Source organism: Cydia amplana, chromosome 13, assembly GCF_948474715.1.
Source record: "Cydia amplana chromosome 13, ilCydAmpl1.1, whole genome shotgun sequence".
Taxonomy (NCBI): Eukaryota; Metazoa; Arthropoda; class Insecta; order Lepidoptera; family Tortricidae; genus Cydia; species Cydia amplana.
This window is the reverse complement of record NC_086081.1, coordinates 948,013-969,115: the sequence shown is the minus strand read 5'-3', so window position 1 is coordinate 969,115 and position 21,103 is coordinate 948,013. Positions and strand designations below refer to the sequence as shown.

General features: G+C 37.4%; 1 protein-coding gene across 1 annotated transcript; it reads right to left on the bottom strand.

The window, feature by feature from the left end:
- Positions 1–12,654: 12,654 nt before the first annotated feature.
- Positions 12,655–15,621, bottom strand: LOC134653362 (glycine-rich protein-like). The gene is made up of 3 exons (XM_063508698.1): positions 15,509–15,621; positions 13,219–13,481; positions 12,655–12,852 (listed from the first exon to the last, which is right to left on the bottom strand). The coding sequence occupies exons 1-3, from the start codon at positions 15,518–15,520 to the stop codon at positions 12,768–12,770; spliced, it is 360 nt and encodes a 119-aa protein (XP_063364768.1). The 5' UTR covers positions 15,521–15,621; the 3' UTR covers positions 12,655–12,767.
- Between the last annotated feature and the right edge of the window lie 5,482 nt (positions 15,622–21,103).

Below are 21,103 nucleotides of genomic sequence, written 5' to 3'. Positions count from 1 at the left end.
TAAAAATCGGGAGAATCCCGCCGAATCCCGACCATCTGGCAACCCTAGGTGCTGGACAGTTCCTATCGACAAAGTTTGTTATGCAGTTGTTGTTAATTCCCCATTCAAAATTCCACCCCCTTAATAAGGGATGATTTCTGGGATAAAAACTATCCTATGTCCTTCCTCGGGACTCAAACAATACTCTATGAGGTAACAGACATACAGACAGACTTCCTTTTATAATATTAGTATGGATTATAGAAGCGCCAAGGTACCCTATAGTATTTTTAAAACTCGATGGGTAGGATGACACGTTTTCACAAAAGGAAGTAATAAACCAGGCAACACCGAAAGGAACATTGGTATTGGTAATACTTAGGTACTTAATTTTAGGTACCTATTGATTTGAACTTGTGGACCACAGTTAGTTATAGTACTAGACTACAGTTGGGTTAGGTTAGGTGAAAAGAGACCGTTTATTTATGGGCCCAGAGAAACCCATTACATATGTATGTCGGCGCGGGGCACCTGTAAGCTTATAGTGGCTGAGGCCCGTGAAGGTGGCCCGCATTCTTGGTCAATTGTTTACATTAACAGCATTAGGCGTGATTGTCACAGAGTACGTCGTTGTTCCTTGAAGCGGGGCGGTTATTGTAAACACTGCCGAACGTAGCCGTGGGTCTGGTATTTGAATGAAATTTGATATTAGTTCTTTGTTCTGAGCTTAGCTATGAAATGCCGAGCGGGCATTAAGATTTGGGCCATGGTTGAGTTGGGACGCGTGCTGTCCCGTAAGCCCGTAACCGCGCCGTGCGATTTCGTGTGCGCTTTAAGTACTTACTTGTACCACTTGACCCACGGATTCGTTTCCGTTTCTTGATAACTTTGTAGTGTAAGCTTTGATTAACTTGGTGTGATTTCTTTGTGATTTGGAACTTAATTTATTGTCATTGTGATTTAGTGACATTCGGCACCTATACGTAGTTACACTAATTACTAGTGTCAGTGAGTTTATTGCATTAACATTGTATTGGACTTGTGTGCGAGATATGCCCACTGTTTCCGCCCACCATGGAGCCGATGCCTGGTCCCCTGATGCCTTCATAGACCTACCGGCTCCGACATCAGAAGTGGGATCATGAACGAGGAAAATGTGGAAAATTCTGGAAAATCCTAAATTGATTGATTATCAGAATTTGATTGGAAATTGGTTGAAGATAATTTGCAAATGGTTTGAAGGCCGTTTTGTTTGTGAGTTAAAGACAGCTTACTTGGAAGATGCAACCTAATAAGATAAGAATTATCTAATATGAAAGTATTTGTTGACGAGATGCTCTTAGATACAATAAACAACTGCAATTATTGTGATAAAATGTGAGTGAGCAACAATGAGAGATGTGGGGCTCAGTTATTAAACGTGATTTGTGACCTACTACAAGGTATGGTCGTGAAACCCATTTTTTTATCGTGTTTCTCACAACACTGGATGCATAAGAGAGTTCGTAGTTCTGGAAGTAGTTCCTAAGGAAGAAGTGACGTATGGCGGTACTTGATGGTGCGATGGCTGAAATGTGCAGCAACACCGACATGGTGTGGTGGCGTTGCGGTATAAACCTGGCTTGCGAGAAGGAGTTATCCGGTGGGATGACAAGATAAGTAGTAGAGGTTAATTGGTATTCATCGCTGTGTGTTGACTTTATTCAATTTGAAAGTTTTTTTTTGAGATTGTGAAATGTTAACTTTTTTTTGTTAACAGAAATCGGTAAGGCACCGAATATATTTGATGTGGTTAAATCATACGAGGAACCTAGAGAATGATATTTTATATCTGAAATTTTATTTCATGAGGGATTTTATTCCTATTTTAGACGGTATGAATTTATGGCTTTATTAATGATCGGTGATCGCTTGTCGGGTCTTTGATAACTGTTTGACCTTTTGAAATTTGTGTTTGTTGGAGGGAGACAGTTTGACAGAGGTTTGCTAAGTTTTATGAATAAAGGGGAGAATTTATGCCTTGACTGAAAATTTACTTAAGTCAGTCTCCGATGGTAAAAAAAATTATACCAACCTACTTGAGTCTTTGCAAATAGTTGCAAAATTTTTGTGTACCTAGCGAAAACATAGGAAGATGTAGGTACCGCTAATGATATTAGATTGTCTGGTGAAAAACCCACTCTGAAGCAGTAACGCTAACGTATTTTGGGAAAGTGAGTTTGGTAAAGGAATTTTGATTCAATATTTCCATCCGTGAACACTTAGTAAGAGTACCATATTATTTTTTATTTGTGGTCATGAATTTATAGTAAACAGAACGCAGTCTATTGGAATGGTTTAGTGGAAAGTTATAGCCACATGAGTAATTGTGTACCTAATGCAACAGCGCAATTTTGTATTTTTTTGAATTGAAGGAATTAAAGGTTATTTGTTGTGTTGGTCAAATGATATGACAAAATTACCTAGATTTCATTGATTTTAATTTTCTAAGGAGCAAGACAACAGTGAAATTCATTGTTTTGGTTTTGATTTCATTCACGACGAAATGATTTGTTTGAATGTTTGGTCAGTTATGAAGTGATGAATCTGATAATAGATCATAAAATTGAATAATAAACTATTCACCTAAATTGTGGTTATTATTTGAACCATAAAAGTTGAACGAAAAGAGATTACATTGTTTTAAAATTAAAGAGGCAATGGCAAACTTTTTATTGATCAGTTTTAAGGGAATGGGACAATGGTGTATCCAAATACAAAATAAATGGCTTGCATTCTTTATGATATGTGTTAGCACTAGTGGTGCGGTTGTTGTGTTAGCCAGATTTGGCTGTATCTGACTCGGGTTGATGAGTCGTATTTGTGACAGTCGCTTGGCTAATCTCGACTCAGGTGGCGACAGAGTTGTCCAGTCTCTGTGTGAGATGGCGGCAGAGTCGGCCAGCCTGTAGTGTGACGGCAAGTGTGCTAATGTCAAGTAACATTTTGAAAGTTTGGCAATCTTATGGTAAATTGCGAGTGACACCATATAACAGAGAATGCAGAGCGTTTGCAAAGTATGTGCCTTTGAGTTTTGTAAGAAAAAGAAACTAAATATGATTGTGGTGTCGAATAGTTTGTCAATGTGTCTTTAAATATCTTGTTGAGTTTATGACTCGTTTTTAGTAATACGATTTCCGTTTGGAAAGTTTTGATGCCATATTATATTTGGTAAGTCAGAGTTGAATTAAATCATTTGTGGAGAAATTAGGCCTAACCAGCGTGAAGCGGTGGCTTTTGTGATTTTTTTTTACAACAATTATGCAACTGCAGCAACTTATTGGTTCACTTATATTTCTCTCAATTAATTCTTAATTTTTCATAGTTATCCACTGATAAAGAGGCACTCCTCTTTATAAGAAAAAACAATTTACAACGAGCAGGGTGTTTCAGTGAATGCTTGACACGATGCATTTCTGGACAGATGTGCCAAAAATTTTGGCGGAACTACTAAGTATTGAACTTGTTTTAACAATTACTTTTCATTAATATTTTAAATTACCAAATGTATACTACTTAATGCTGCTGGTTCAGTAACTCTATAGTGTTTTGCTTTTTGCAAAAGCAACATAATATGTATCATGTCAAAGAATATTAAAAAAAAAAAAAAAGAAGTTCATTATCATTTATACGAATTGAATTAAATGGGATTTTCAGTACCACAAAATATTTACAGCCTTTCTTATAAGGTAGTCATTTTAACTGTAAAACTGTTTCTCGTACTGACGAGAAACAATTGATAATAACTGATGATGATTGGATGTACACACAGAAGAATTAATAAAGTTAACACCTAGAGTACATAGGTGATGGATCTTCATAAGTGTTTTTATTTTGATATTGATTATAGAGACGGTAAACGAATGGGTCCTGTTTATATTTTTGTCGAAACAAAATACAAAAGTGCTAGAGATTTCCAACGATCAGTTGCGTTACATCCTGAACGTGTTTTAAGATTATTGAAATTATTTAAAACGAAATAAAAATGTTACCGTACGAGATCTTCCAGATACATTTTAAAGCTGATGTTTTTCATCAAAACTAAATTCAACAAAATTAACACGCTCTATACCAAGTCACTTCGTTTTTAGTTAGTGGGCTGAAAGAGACTTGATTTTGCCGTTTTCTGAATAAGCGACAATATTTGCTTATTTCATTGTAGTATGCATTACATGTTAAACAATACTTCAATTGAAATAGAGAAAAGTCAAGCTGATCATCATCGTCATATATTATGCGAATACTGTTACTACCTATGCAAAAACCACCATATGTGCCATCTGGGACGTGATGATAAGTCTCTAGTAAAGATTGTTTTTTTCAGGTTGAGCGTATTATGATCACAGTAAAGAACATGCTTACTGTTTAAGATATCAATTAATGGAGAACATGTCATGATGTTGTTCATGACTCAAGTTAATATCACAGCTGTTTTAACCGTACAGTGATTAGGGTTATTTTTGTAAAATATAACCCCTCTAAATTGTTTATTGATAAATTGAAGCAAACTGACATGCATTAGGTGATAATCACCAGGACGTGATCAAATCTGTCAATGAAGATTTTTGTGTGGATAAGCAGCACATTTTGACAAGTATAAAGGTAATTTCAGGAGCTACGTCAGTTTAAAAAAAATGCTTGTAATTTTTTTATGGATGAGCATACTGTGGATACTATTATTAACCTTCGCTGTGGATTGATATTGTATTTTGAGGAATGAAGTTTATGTGCACTTGATGATTTTCACTACATTTACTTACATTAAAATCATGAAAGAAATCAAACTAAGTCGGACCTGAAGTTTTAAAGTCTTTTTAAGATAATCGACTTGCTCGATAGAGATTGATATCTCTTGTTAGCTATTGATTGCAATAAATTTTAAAAAGTAAGTGCACTAATGGATTCTTCGATGTCAGACTGTTACGTTCCCATAGAATTTGATTAATGTTCATCTGTTGATGAAAGTAGAGAACAGTCAGGATCAGCCCTGTCGGCGAGGTGTGGTTGATGCACTTGGATGCCGAGATTTTGATGATACACATGGTTGTTTGTATGCCACGTGGCTGGCATTGTGTTTTGTGACGTGATCTACTGACTTGGTCGTTAGCCGTAGGTCATATTCCAAACCCAGTGTAGCTGGTACGGAGACTGCGCGGTATGGTGACAAGCAGGAGGGTTACGGTTGCTTTATGGCCTTTGTGGTCTATTTTGGCATGTGGCCTTTGATATCACATGTGTGATGGTGAGACAATGGGTTTGTGTCGAATTTGAGGAATTCGATTTTGGGCTGTTTCTGATCTGTGTCTTTTGAGAATATTTGTTACTGTTGACGACTTGATTATAAGATGCGTCATGGATTTTGGGAACTTAACTTTTTGTCATTGTTGTGATCTGATGGCAGGATAGCCGAGCAGATTGACTGACTGGAATTTTACTACTTTTGAGAATCTGTGATGTTGTTGGGCACACTGGGACGTGTGACAGTCAGGATCGCCGTGTCGGCGCGGGGCACCTGTAAGCTTATAGTGGCTGAGGCCCGTGAAGGTGGCCCGCATTCTTGGTCAATTGTTTACATTAACAGCATTAGGCGTGATTGTCACAGAGTACGTCGTTGTTCCTTGAAGCGGGGCGGTTATTGTAAACACTGCCGAACGTAGCCGTGGGTCTGGTATTTGAATGAAATTTGATATTAGTTCTTTGTTCTGAGCTTAGCTATGAAATGCCGAGCGGGCATTAAGATTTGGGCCATGGTTGAGTTGGGACGCGTGCTGTCCCGTAAGCCCGTAACCGCGCCGTGCGATTTCGTGTGCGCTTTAAGTACTTACTTGTACCACTTGACCCACGGATTCGTTTCCGTTTCTTGATAACTTTGTAGTGTAAGCTTTGATTAACTTGGTGTGATTTCTTTGTGATTTGGAACTTAATTTATTGTCATTGTGATTTAGTGACATTCGGCACCTATACGTAGTTACACTAATTACTAGTGTCAGTGAGTTTATTGCATTAACATTGTATTGGACTTGTGTGCGAGATATGCCCACTGTTTCCGCCCACCATGGAGCCGATGCCTGGTCCCCTGATGCCTTCATAGACCTACCGGCTCCGACATGTATATCTTACAGATACTTAGACTATTAATATGTTAAATACATACACATTTTATTACGGAATAAGACGTAATATTGGGCGTACGGGAATTAGAATTACACTATAAAAATACATATTCTTGTTCATTTCCGCTCCGCCATAAGCCACATATTGAATACGTAACTTACGTAAGGAGATTATAATATATTATGTACAGGTTAGTTTACGTAAACAATAAAAAAAAGATTTGATTTCAACGGGCAACGTCCTTACAGCATAGACACGAAGCTTATTTTTATATTTTTATTCGTTTTATTTTATTCGGACCTAAAACTCATCCAAATATGCATTTATAAATTAAAACACATAATTAATACGTGTCGTTTCAATAAGCTAGTTTTTAGACTTATACAAAATAGTTATGTAGGTAAGTATTCAAATAATTTAGGTGACCGGTCTGGCCTTGTGTGTGAAGCCGATGGTCCTGGGTTCCAATCCCTGTAAGGGCATTTATTCGTGTGATGAGCACAGATATTTGTTCCTGAGAAACCCACAACACAAGCCTTCTTGAGCTTACCGTGGGACTTAGTCAATTTGTGTAAGAACGTCTTTTATTAAATAAAAAGGTCATGCTTTTAATTAGACTTTATACATATCTACACACTCTATAAACCGACGAATAAACATCCGCACTTCAGTCAGTAGTTATTATGGATAAGCTATAAAGTATTCCCATTCAAGCACAGAAAAATGTAAATGTGAGCTACAAATAAGTCGATACATCCTGCTCTGCTCTTATCACATCCCATTTAAACTAGTATAATATGAACTTATGAACTCTTAATCTGTAACGGCTACCAGTAATAGAGGATCACATCAAACTGGTTTTTGAAGAGAACGTCTTTAGGATCGAGGTATGCGCACGGCGCCAGCACATCGTGAAAAAGATGCAATACCATCGTTGATATAACGAACCATTTATAAATCTTATTACAAGGAAATAAAGTCTAATATCGACTAGTAAATTGTGTTACTGTTGATAAACGCGGTGACATAGCACCACCGAAATGGGTGATGCCGGGAGATACTTTACATAGTAACATTAGCGTTGAATTCTAATCGACTATTCGGTGCCTTATAGGCGTTGAAGTTACCTACGTATTCTGGTTAGTAGTTAGTAGGTACCTATGTTAGGTAAGTTTTATTATTTGAATTATTTGTTTTACTCGAGAAGTCGAGACGGATGGTGTTTCACACAATAGATTTCAGCGTAGGTAAACTAAATTGAAACGTGCAATTAAAATAGAAATTAGTTCATTTAGTCTTTAGAAATCTCTTCTTATCCTACCACAAAAGTACCTATAGATAGGTATTATAGGCAAGTGAACTTCAGTCACATGTTACATCAAGCGTGGCATTGAGCCATAACAGGTAGGTACACCAATAAAAATCAAACACATAGATGCTATTTTAACTTAGTCGTTGTCGTAGTAGTAAGTCGTAGTAGGTACCTAGTAGTAACGTAGTCGTAGTTTTGAGAATACGGCTGCTAGTTGCAGACAATTTGTCAACGTTGCTGCCTAATAATTACGCGGCCATGTATTTATTATTTGCTCATGCGTTTCCAAATTATAACATTAAGTACCTACTAGCAGGTATTAGGTTAATAAGCAGGCATCGGAGTTTTTGTCGCATGGTAAGACTAATAGCAAGCTATGGAGTCGACATTTGCCACAAATGTAAACTCTTATTCATACTCATACTCATTTATTTAATTTATCTTAAAATGCCTTTCGAGCGGTCGGTCGTGTATATTATCTTAGTCGAATTATATAAAAAAATATTTTTCTATTACATTATGAATTCATAACTTCAACTATTTTAACATACAACTATACAAACTACATCGCTGCGAAAGACCTAATGTCATGTAGGTATTGACCGCTGATAAAATTGATTAGTATTTGTCATGTGTCAATCACTGGTGATTAAAACGTAGTAGTTATTTATATCTGTAAGTGGTAAATACGCTGTGGAATATTCTATAATTCATTATTATGCCTAACCCAGAAATAGCTGCAAATTTGGCATGGATACGGATAGAGCCATACAACGATTTACAATATGACTATGAAAAATCTGCTATAGTGTGCTTGAGTTGTGAAGTACAACTCACCCAATTGAAACATACATGTATTTTAAAATATATCAACAGTATTCTTCATCAAACGAAATAATAACGTAATCTGTTCTCATATTAAATAAAATTAATCATGAGTATGAGTATGAATAAGAGTTTACATTTATGGCAAATGTCGACTCCATAGCTTGCTATTAGTCTTACCATGCGACAAAAACTCCGATGCCTGTTAATAAGTCTGAGCCTTAATTGCACGTATTTAAAATGTTTAAACATAAATCAACTAACTTAAGACTAGGTACTCGATATAGTTATTAGACTACTGGTACCCGACCTTCTTTAATTAACATAGAAGAAAAGGACGGGTAGTCAATCTCGCCGCGAGATACTGTCGCACCAATCATGTGCTAGGCCGGCTGTAGTCGAAGAGAGGCCTATAGAGGTATTTACTATTTAGAGACCTGTAGTATCATTCTCATTTAGCCAAAATTAGACCATCCTGCTTTGACTAAAAACTTGGGCCATAAATGTTTTCTCATATCAAAAGGGTCACGTCAAGAGAAAGATTGAAAGGCACTGACCCCGTAGCCAACATGTCAATCGCTAACGCTCTATAGCGAACGAAACGCAACTGTCACTTCGCACTAATATGGAAGAATGAGAAGAGACACATCGGGTCGCCACTTTCCCGAATGAAGGTTGAGAGAGGCGATGGCTGAGATACGCGTCATACTCGTGAACGGGTGCTGTTTGTGGAGACTGGTCTATTTAAGCTAACACGAGCTATTATATTTAGTAACTTTATTTTTGAGTATAATTACATGGACACACCTCATTCGGTTCTCGTATGCTATTTTATTTTTACTATCATTTTCTTTAATTTAATGAATGTTTTAATTAGGTATACAGGATTTTGACTCTTGGAGGCCCTATACATCTCTAAGGTTAATTTGATTAACTACTAATATTGTAATCTTTTAGTTATGATGACACTTAGAGACATTTACATCTCTAAATAATTTTAGATTATAGTTTTTGTATCTTTGTGGTTTTTTTTTCAATACTATTGTTATTGCGTTTTTTGTAATTCGACATTTAGAGGCTTTATACATCTCTATGTTAGTTTGATTTGATATTTACGGCTTAGTTGTATTTTATAATTATTGATGTTTTTTTTTGCTGTACCTATGTAAATTCCATATTGACGTGTAAAAGTGCTCTTGTGGCCTATTTGCTGAATAAATGTTGATATTTGATATTTGACACAAAGCGATTCGATGGAGAAGCGCAAATGATTGTCTTTTGGCTAGACCAGCTGATCTAAACTAACCACCCAGACGGCCTAGCCAAGGTGACAATCGCTATCGCTTTGCCATCGAATCGCTTTGTGTCTCTCTATGACTCTTCCATATTAGTGCGACAGTGACAGTTGAACTCAAACTCAAACTCAAACTCAAAATATACTTTATTCATGTAGGCCTAGCAACAAGCACTTATGAATCGTTAACATAAATATTATCTTAAGCTAATTATCAGAGCAATTTATTGATGTTATTATTCCATAATAATATTGGATTATTATACAAATCAAATTTAACACAAATTTAAGAATTTCACAAAAGGCTCGTTAAACATGAAAAAAATTGTATAAAAAAAATACTAGTCTAGAATGTTTCTAGAATAAAATCTAAATGTCAAATAAATAAAAAAAAGCAAAAGAAGTACATACATCGGAATATCAATTTCCTCATCATTAATCAAATACACCTAATAAATAAATGTTGCGCTTCGATCGCTACGAAGCGTAAGCGCATCGTTCGCAGACGTTTCTGCTTAATACAAAATTAATGAAGCGTAAGCGATTGGCACGTTGGCTACGCGGTCTGTAAGCAATCAAAGGTCTACTACCTACCTTGAGCCCTAGCTAATTATATTTATGAATCAGGCTTTTCCCATACTTGTGGGTGTTGCAAGATCCCGTCCGGTGGTTTCCGGTTGCGACACGGTCCTTCCGCCGGTTGCCCAACCTCCACCAAGTTAGGGTAGGGTTACCAGATGACAGGAATTTTCCTGACATGTCAGGAATTTTGGCCTTTTGTCAGGAATGGGGACGGAATACGAAAATGTCAGGAATTTTTTTAATTGATAGACTTTATTATAAAGTACCTTTTTATATACTTAAATAATCAAAAACATTGTAAAAAAATAATAAATGAGATCCACTCAACTTGTAATTAACAAATCTTTAATCAAGCATACATATACATGGCCATCGCTAACGGCTAGTCACCCCCCCCCCCCCGTGAAAAATATGAATGTCAGGAAAAATATTCGGAAATCAGGAATTTTGTCAGGAAATTCTAAATTTGTATCTGGAAACCCTAAGTTAGGGTAATTTGTGATTGGCACCGGAGCCGAGAGATTTTTTTCATGTCTATGTCTACATCCGTGAGGCTAATTCGAACGTACGTTTTGGTGTCTAAATAATATTATTTACATATCATTCGCTTGTAAATGACCGTACCTACATGTATTGGCGCGAGTGAGACTTATAATTTTGATGTTCAAATGTAAGTGCGAGTTGGCCTCCATGCATTCAATGGCTTTTTTTAGTAAGTATGCGTTATAAGTTCAAACGACAAAATAACGTTTTCATTTTTCATGCCCTGAATTATGTCATTGTTATTCTATGAATTGTGCAGAAAGTGGTACGTTTTTGCACTAGAGCATTTTACTTTACAATTACGTTTTTTTCCCTTTTTTTACGATAAGCACTAAAATTTGGTTTTAAATGGATTGTTGTAAATTTTATTTCCATTCTGATAATAAACTCCCTATTCCATAAATAACGGCGATACTTTTACCTTAGATAGGTGCCCTCAAGAAATACTATAAAAAAATATACTTAGTCAAGTTTAAAAAAAGCACCTACATTTTACTTTCCTCGTATTCGAAATGAAAAGTAGAGCATTTAACTCGGATAAAAGGCATCATTTCAGCATTTCAGCCTCGGCGGACTATTAAATTGGCGGACTAGAGCGCCAAACTATTCCCTCGACTGAAATGAGTGCATGCCTTTCATTCCTTGGTTAACAGTCTACTATAAGTATAGCGCGTTAATTTGTATGCGTCTTTCCTTTGAACATCGTACAATAAGTGGATTTTAGAGACATTAGATATCCTTCCACGCAGAGATGTACAAAATGGTTTTAAAAAAGCATTTAAATACAAAATGCAAAATACTTTTCAGATTTACTATTTCAAATGCAAAATACCAAATAGTTTTGGGTTTTGTATTTCAAATGCTAAATGCAAAATAGGTATTTTCAAAATACTTTTTCAAAATAAAATACCTTTTGATCAAATCTCAGATATTTTTATTTATTTTAGGTATTTATCATGAGAATAGCCATAGAATAGATAATGTTCGTCATTTTCGTTTCACACTGACACTAGTCAGACATAATAGCCGGTTTAGACTCACGTGGCTCGCAAGCTCGTCGAGCTAATATAATTTAAACACTAACGGCACGGCATAAGGTTTATAACCGAATGACAAGCCGAATGCGAGTGTGTCGAGGCAAGCCACGAGACGCGCCGCGAACCGAGCCGCGAGTCTAAACGGCTATAAGGCGCGCACTCTGACCAAAGAAAAAAAACCGGCCAAGTGCGAGTCGGACTCGCGCACGGAGGGTTCCGCACCATCAACAAAAAATAGAGCAAAATAAGCAAAAAAAACAAGCCAAAAAAACGGTCACCCATCCAAGTACTGACCCCGCCCGACGTTGCTTAACTTCGGTCAAAAATCACGTTTGTTGTATGGGAGCCCCACCTAAATCTTTATTTTATTCTGTTTTTAGTATTTGTTGTTATAGCGGCAACAGAAATACATCATCTGTGAAAATTTCAACTGTCTAGCTATCACGGTTCGTGAGATACAGCCTGGTGACAGACGGACGGACGGATGGACAGCGGAGTCTTAGTAATAGGGTCCCGTTTTTACCCTTTGGGTACGGAACCCTAAAAAGGGCGCGCATGGCTAGCAGACGCCTCTATCGGTCAAATTCGGCAATACAAGCGTCATTCGTTCATTTCATTTTGTTTGACTGGTAATGTTGGCTAAACTTAATCACAAAGTATTTTGCATTTTGAAATGAATATTAAAAATGCAAAATACATCTCGAAAAGTATTTCAAATAAAATACAAAATGTTTTTTACTAAAAGGCATTTAAATGCAAAATACAAAATAGGTATTTTGCATTTTGTATTTGCATTTTAAATAGAAGTATTTCAAATAAATCGCATCTCTGCTTCCACGACAAGACGGAAATATGTTGAGGTAGACTAAAGTGTAGAGGGCTTTGGTGATCTTTATTTTAGTAATAAAATAGTAGCAAAAAAACACACATTCCGATTTTTCATTTATTGAATAGACAGCGAAGACTTAATTTGGCACTATCACTCGACGACACCTTATCATAAGTCGCGTACACGCGAGGCCGGAGGCCTAGAGGCCGGGGCCTAATGCCAGCCGTGGCCGAGGCCGAGAAGTGGCGCGCCGTGGTAGCCCCCGTATCCCACGCCGATAGGTGCGGCTACGCTATGGCTGAAACAAAACATTTGGGTGAGCAATGTATGAGGAATGGGCATCTTAATTCATAATAGACGGATGGTCGCGCGTTTTGAAATGCTACAATTTCGCTGTTTGCTTCTCTTTCTAACAAATATGATTGCTAGAAAGTATTAATTGGCATTCTTCAATGTAGGTGCCATCAGCTGCAAAAGTGCATGGCGACTTTATCAATGAATTCATTCATAATTTCTCTATGCTATTTCACAGCTCACTGTACATTACAACGCACTTTTATGAAGGTCAAAAAGCTTTATAGTATCTACTATTACTAGCCCGCCTTAGCCCAGCCCGCCGTACAGAAGTAGCCACTAGCCATCTTACACTGTTCTATTAACTAACCTGATGAGGGGCGCATGCGCGATGGGTGCGGCCATGGGCGCGGCGAGATGCGCGCCGTACAAGCCATGTCCGCCGTACAGCCCCAGCCCGTGCCCCAGCCCGCCGCCGTAGTATCCATGCGCTAGCCCGCCGTAGCCCAGCCCGCCGTAGCCCAGCCCGCCGTAGCCAAGCCCGCCGTAACCGAGCCCTAGCACGCCGCGCTTCTCGTTCTTCTTCTCTTCTGCGCCGTAGACGGCAACTGCAGCCAGCAGGAGAACGCACAGCTGGGGAAAAAGGGTTTATTAACAAGCTTTTATTAGGTCGACCTGTATGTAACTATGTAATGGAATCTAAGGTAACTAATTTAACCATCTTCCAAGGATCGTAGTGTCATGAAAATTGTCATCAGACCTACATACAAGGTCTGATGACAATACAATAATATGGTACTGTCGAACTGATCTGATGATGGAGACAGCAGGTGGCCATAGGAACTCTGTGATGAAACAACGCAACCTAATTGTGTTAGGGGTTTTTAGAATTGTCTCGATGAGTATTAGTGTCTGTCGTAAGAAAAGTACAGTCAGCAATAAAAGCTTGTACCAAAAATGAAATTTTTGCCAAAAACTTATTTAAGAAGGAAAAGTAACAAATGTGAAACTGAAAATACTCGTACACGTGAAAATGTAATTTGGATTGAGCAAAAGTTTGAATTTGAAAAGAATGTTATTTGAATTCACGATTTAATCACCCGTATTTAATATGTACTAGTTTTAGGACCGATTTAATTTTCTTGTAGTTTTTCGCCATATTTTCATAAAATTTGGTGAATAAATAAAGTTTCTTATTCTGTAAAAATTTAAGCGCAATGTCCTAAAAAACTTCCCCTGATTTACGAAAATGTATGAAATTTTCCTTTAACGGTAAGGCGATAACTATTAACTACTTGTTAACAAATGTTATTACTTAATTAAGCTAAGTATCTACGTTCTAGTTATTGATAGTTATAAAAGAATATTTTCTTTCACGATTTCGATTTTACTCTGTAAATACCATAACCTTTTGTCAATGGTACATTGTTGAACTTTGAATAATAGTTTATATATAATATATGTAAATATATGTATAATCCCAGAAACGAAGCCAAGATCGCAATAAGAGGCAACATGGAAAATCGTGACCGCGTGTCGCAAGCAACGCGATCGGGAGGTCCCGGGTTCAATCCGCGCGGTCATTTATTGGCTGTTTTGATTGCGAGAACCTCAGATCATAGAAGGTACTTACTTCTATGATCTGAGGCGAGAACGGATCAATACAATTACTGAACTCCTAGGTTTACCAAAGTAATATGTCAAATATTACGATTATTAAATTTTTTTAATAAATATTTATTTATTCGGGAAATTTGATTTCCACTAAGTACACTTTATAAAACAAAGTCCCCCGCCGCGTCTGTCTGTATGTTCGCGATAAACTCAAAAACTACTGAACGGATTTTCATGCGGTTTTCACCTGTCAATAGAGTGATTCTTGAGAAAGGTTTAGGTATATAATTTGTTAAGGTGCCTAACCTGTGCGAAGCCGGGACGGGACGCTAGTATTATATGTACAAAATCAATTCGGAGCTGGGTTGATGATGATGTCAGTCGAGAGTTCTCTCTGCAGTATCTACTGCACACTGGTTAGGTCTTGGGCTATATGTAGTCCCCACGCTAGCCCAATGCGGATTGGGGACTTCACATACACCTTTGAATTTCTTTGCAGATGTATGCAGGTTTCCTCACGATGTTTTCCTTCACCGAAAAGCTAGTGGTAAATATCAAATGATATTTCGTACATAAGTTCGGAAAAACTCATTGGTACGAGCCAGGATTTGAACAACTACTTTAATTAACATTAAATAATTTTACGGTTTAGACTCACTTGTTGTTAATTAAGTATTCAAATGTTAGTATATCTCACAACACTTTAAATTCGATTAAGTATTTTAATTTTTTTTTTTGTTTAATTGCCTATTTATTTTGAAGGGTCGAGTTACTTTCTAGGCTCGTGTTTTATTACATACTGTTATTAAATTCTTTTTAACTCGAAACATAGTTACTTAGTCAAGTTCATCTGTGTTCTTGGGATTAGGTCACTTTGTTTACTCTTATTATGCCGATTTTAGAGTTTAGTCACCCTGAAGCCTTATTTATTACCTACTTATACTTATTTACTTTAAAGGTTAGGTTTCAAGTATTTTTTTAACGTCATTCAGCTAATCCGATTAATTTAGGGCTAGTTAAGTCTAAGTCTAGATTCTAGGACTTACGATAGCCTTCATGTTGTCGTGTTCGGTGGAGCACTGGCCTGGTTGGGAGGCGGGCGCTTTTATACGAGTAGCCCCTCTAGGTCTTGTCTAGGCGGTCTAGTACTTAGGGCGCGAGTACTGTCGGGGAGAGAGGTGATAGGCTTTGGGGAATTTAATTTAAGAAAGCATTTATTGTGATTAAATAAATTCATATTCACTATATTTATATATATTACGAAATATCTAGATAAGGTATAGGTATAGTATTCTGTATTACTTGATTGCTTTTAACTTTTAAACGCTTCTCATTGCAACCGACTTGACATTTTTCTGTTTGGCCCTATGGTTGACTGGTTGAGAATGCCATGAGTCCTTAGTTCTGCCATTGGTACTTTTTTTACTTGCAATAAAGTTTAAAATAAATAAATAAAGAAATGAATTACTTGCAATTTAATTAAAAATATTTTACTGACATACAATGCAATAAAGGGTTTAAAAGGGAATTCAGAAATACAACTGTATTATATTTATTATAGGTAGTACTTGTAATTCTGGGTTTAAATCAAATTACCTAACTCAAATCATAAGGGCAAACGAATGATGATTTATTTTAAGAAGTCTAAGGCTTAAATAAAACATATGCACTTCTCGCTCGGTCGGTCAATTAACTCATTTTCAACACTTTTCTCCCCGCCTGTACTTCGTGAGATGAATCATGGGCGAGATACAGCAAGCATGTATTGTTCGTACACTTGCTGATAAATTAATTAATGTTTATGAGAACTATGGTTTTGCAATTGTTGGTGTAGTGCGTTCAAAATGAGATCCTGTCTATCAAGGTCGTTCTTGGTGGACTTGGGATTTATACCGGTCTACGACTGACTCTAGTTATACAAAATTAGTGAGTCAGAATTGGCGAATCTTTTGGAATTATAGTTTTCATCAGTGAGTTGACCATATAAAAAAATGGGATATTTTACTTAGGTACTATTTTAGTTATTTTTATTTAAATTCCGATTTTTGAATGGGCTTTATAGGGTTACAGTTTCTGTCAATCTTAAATATTGCGTTTTAGACTGCGTTCGTGACTTTTTTTCTATTACTTAATTGTTTTTTTACACTACGTCGGTGGCAAATAAGCATACGACCCGTCTGATGGTAAGCTGTCTCCGTAGCCTATGGACGCCTGGTCGCCTGGAACTCCAGAGGTGTTACATCCGCGTAGCCGATCCTACAACTCCGCACCCCGTTGAACTCTGGCAACCTAACTCACCTGCAGGAACACCACAGAAAAATCTGGACAAGTGCGGGTCGGACTCGCCCACCGAGGGTTCCGTACTTTTTATAGCGACAATAGAAATACCTACATCATCTGTGAAAATTTCAACTGTCTAGCTATCACGGTTCATGAGATACAGAGCCTGGTGACAGATATAGAGACTGACAGAAGAGTCTTAGTAATAGAGGGTCCCGTTTTTAACCTCTGGGTAAGGATCCCTAAAGAACAGCTTTAATCAGGTTTCGAATCGATGAAGTTACTATTAGAGAATTTCTACTAATTTTATTTCTAGATCTAATGTAATTTGTAATGTATTTGCTAGAATCATGGTTAACACAGATGTTACATAGAGATATAAGTCCAGCACAATTCTGCCGACTTACGGCGCGCAAATTAAAGTTTTTAATTGTTAGTTGTTCGAAATAAATTAATAATATTTAAATAAATTCGTATACTAAACCTGCTAAAGTCTTGGAACTTCGACGAATCAGAAGAAATTCTGAATCCTTCCCAAGTAACTCCTAACTCCACGTTCTCATAGGATTACTTCTTCACTCCTCTTCGAGTTCAGTTTCAGTTTTTAATACTTAACGCTCGAACACACTTAAATCTAACAAACTTTTACACTCACACATTCTTAGATTTCATTCACACTCTTTTCACTACCTCCTCACAACAACCTTACACATATACAAGTAGGTACACTCTCCTCTCTCTTTCCTAAATAATTCCTATTCTTATTTTTAGTATAGGTAATTATACATTTTATTTCTGGTAACTCGTGTTGATCATGACCCCCTCGATACAGGCCATGCCTAGTGCGGGGTTCAATGTAACCTTCCTGCTAAACTTTAATTATGAATAAAAATATTGTTATTGTTATTGCATTGCACGAAGAAATTGTTTTTTCCTCCTTATTCATAAAACTTAAAGAAAGGCCTCAAGATTGCTATTCATATTTTTGGCAACCGTATTATGAATGAAATGAATGAATGAATGAAAATATTTATTATGATGATATAAAGAAGCGCTAATACGATTATTCAAAAACTCTGTGCTCTGAACCATCAATGATTGTCACCTTGGCTAGGCCCTATGGTGGTATTTCTCAACACAAAACCATCAGGACGATGATTTGTCAGACCTATTACCCAGGCATGTGGTCCTAATCAAACGGAATCAAAACCATGCCCATAGCCGTTCATATCTAGGCCAAATAAGCGAATATCACTAGTGCACCTAGGTATAGGTATGCCTAGTGCACCTAGGTATAGGTATGCCTTCTATGCCTAGTCTACATTAGGTCCGTCATAACACGTTGCCGTAGATAATTGAGGCACAGAAAGTTCATCCTAGATTCTGTTTTCTAGATATACATTTTAAACTTTTCGTTAAGTATAATAAAGGCCCGTGCACACCGGGTGCGTGTGCGTAGACGAACACGTGTAGGTGCTTGTAATATACAGATCCTTATGAGAGACGGCACACTGCTTGCTGCGTGACGTGTGCGGGCGCGGCTCAAACATTAGAGTTTTTCTTTCTTGCTTTATGGCTTCAGGACTTGTCAGTCTTTTTTAGGGTTCCGTACCCAAAGGGTAAAAACGGGACCCTATTACTAAGACTCCGCTATGCGTCCGTCCGTCCGTCCGTCTGTCACCAGGCTGTATCTCACGAACCGTGATAGCTAGACAGTTGAAATTTTCACAGATGATGTATTTCTGTTGCCGCTATAACAACAAATACTAAAAACAGGTTTTTTTTATAACAAGTAAACATATAGTCGGGCTTAGCTCTTATTTTAAACCCCATAATTTCATAGAAGTTTGACGTTTAGTTAACACTTGCATTTGTACAAGTTGTACACTCTGTGCTATTAAGAACGCTATACAGAATTAGCTTAGCCTGACTAGTTAAAATATGAATTGGTCCGCGAGGGATCCTCGGCGAGTACCTAATGTATACTTAATCAAGTTGGGATTTTTAAAGTTCGAATAGGCATCGTTCCTAAATGCTTTGCTTCTTTCTGGGATATTTTAAATTAACTCCTCTTTTTTGCGGACTTGATGACGAAATAAAAGAAAGGTGATTATGTTAAAGCCCTTTTCTACGAGACAACATTGGCGGGTGTTATGCTTGTTTGGCAGCAGGACAGGCGTAGTATAAAAATGAACTCTCTGTCCAACTAGTCTGGGTCTATGGCCGACATCGACGCAAGCGCATTCGGTATAACACGAAATGTGAGCAGCACGGTGTTCGTTTCAAGTTTTGTAACTCGCGGTCCTTATTGTACTCGCCTCAACGTGTGTCTCGTATTGATCGGTCAATCATGATAGTACTGGGAGGGCCCATTTACATTCGATTTCCGTAGCCTAGCCAGTGTAACCACGCCCTAAGATTGCATGAGAGATTTCCAAATATTTTCTTACTAGATTATTGGAAGCTAGCAATGTCCAAGTTGCAGAACTTAAAGAACATTTTCATGAGAAAATTCTCATGTAATTTTCCACTTAGAAAGTTCCCGTTCAGACTAGGGATTATTCATCAACTTATTACTAATTTCAGACGAAAGCAGTGTCTGGCGTCCGTTGGCTCGTTGGGTGGACGACCTTCGGAAAATTGCGGGACTTCTGGATGAGATTGGCTCAATTCCGGGATAAGTGGCGTAATCGAAGAGAGGCCTATGCTCAGCAGGTTCAGGCTGCATGATAATGAACATAACCTTCTAGCTTATACTAGAGTGTAGTTGTGGTTTCTAAAAACCCTGACACTCCACAAGTCCCCCTGCAATCCTGACAAAAGGACTAACAATCCTGACATTTCAGGGGAAATCCTGACGCATGGCAACCCTATTGCCGTCTGACTATATTTCATGATGTTTTATTATATGTATGAACATTGATCAAATTAGGGTTTTTGGTATATTATACTGACACACCATCACCAATACTTATGTAGCGTTAGTAGCTGGTTTCATAGATTTGACCATGTGCAATCTAAATCTAATGTTAAACAGATAAATAATGTAACTTACACTCGGTAGCTCTTTAGATTACAATTACAAGACCTTTATGTTCTAACATATCCTTATTAGAATAACGTCATAATTTACTAAACAGACTTGGCCACATAAGACTGCCTTTTATTTTTAAGGGCCTGGTCACTTTAGCACGTGTGTCCTAAATAAGGCTAACGCAGATATTAACTACCTACATATACAAATAAACCTAATAAAGTAATAATTAACATTCACTTAACTTCACATTTCAGCCTTAGGCTCTAAGAGTTACAGTTCAAATTCAGACAGCTATGGACATTAACAGCGCTTTTTGCTTGTATAAGTACAATATACTGGACAGTACTGATATATGGCAAATAGGTATCCTAATAAATCTGACCAACCCGCAGATAATGTACAAGATTACCTGTCAAAATATCAAAAGTGCGACCAAATCCAGAATAATATATGTCAAGTGTCATAGGAAGCATAGGAAGTACCTAATTGAATTCAGAAATAAATATGTGATTACCACCTAATGTGTTTACCACATTTCTGGCAAATAAACGTTATTTTTATTTCTATTTACGTAAATTATTATTATTCGCTTTTGTGACAGTATTTTCCAAGATATAATCACTTATTTCCCAGTCCGCCAACCTTACGTTTGGTGCTTTACGGCGGCCGCTAGTGGCCGCTGCGATGCTAGAAAGTGGCCACCTTTTTTTCATTTGTAGTCTGCTTCTTTCGAACTCATGAAATGTTCATATACGTGATGGCTTCCCTTTTGCTAGGGCTGCCATCCGTCCGGGTTTCCCCGGATTTGTCCTAGTTTGGAGGCCGTCCGGAGGCCGTCCGGGGATGTTTTTAAAAGTATCCGGGGAAATCCCGGACAAGTTTTAGAATGAAAAAAGCGATTGTTTTTTTAATAATATTAACTTCGGATACCTCCGGGGAAAAAATGCGATTTACGCCTAATGTCCGGGTTTTTTAAGTCTATGTCCGTGTTCGGTGAATTTAGAGATGGCAGCCCTACCTTTTGCACACTTCAATTAGGTACCTATATAATTATATCTTTAGGACCCACGCACATCAGCTATAGCCAGCTAAGAAAGCCCATTCAACCGCTTACTTTATTCTCGGGCAACTAATTCCAAATTCAAACTGGTATTCCACTGGCGGTAACGGCTGATGCGTGGTGGACAGAAATCTTGTCGCTATTTATTTAAACCCAGGCAGGTGACAGCCAAATTGCGGCAGTTTAGCAATTGATGAAACTCATGAAAGTTTAATGTAACTATTTGGACCATTTGTAGACATGCACGTGGTTAAATAAGTAGGT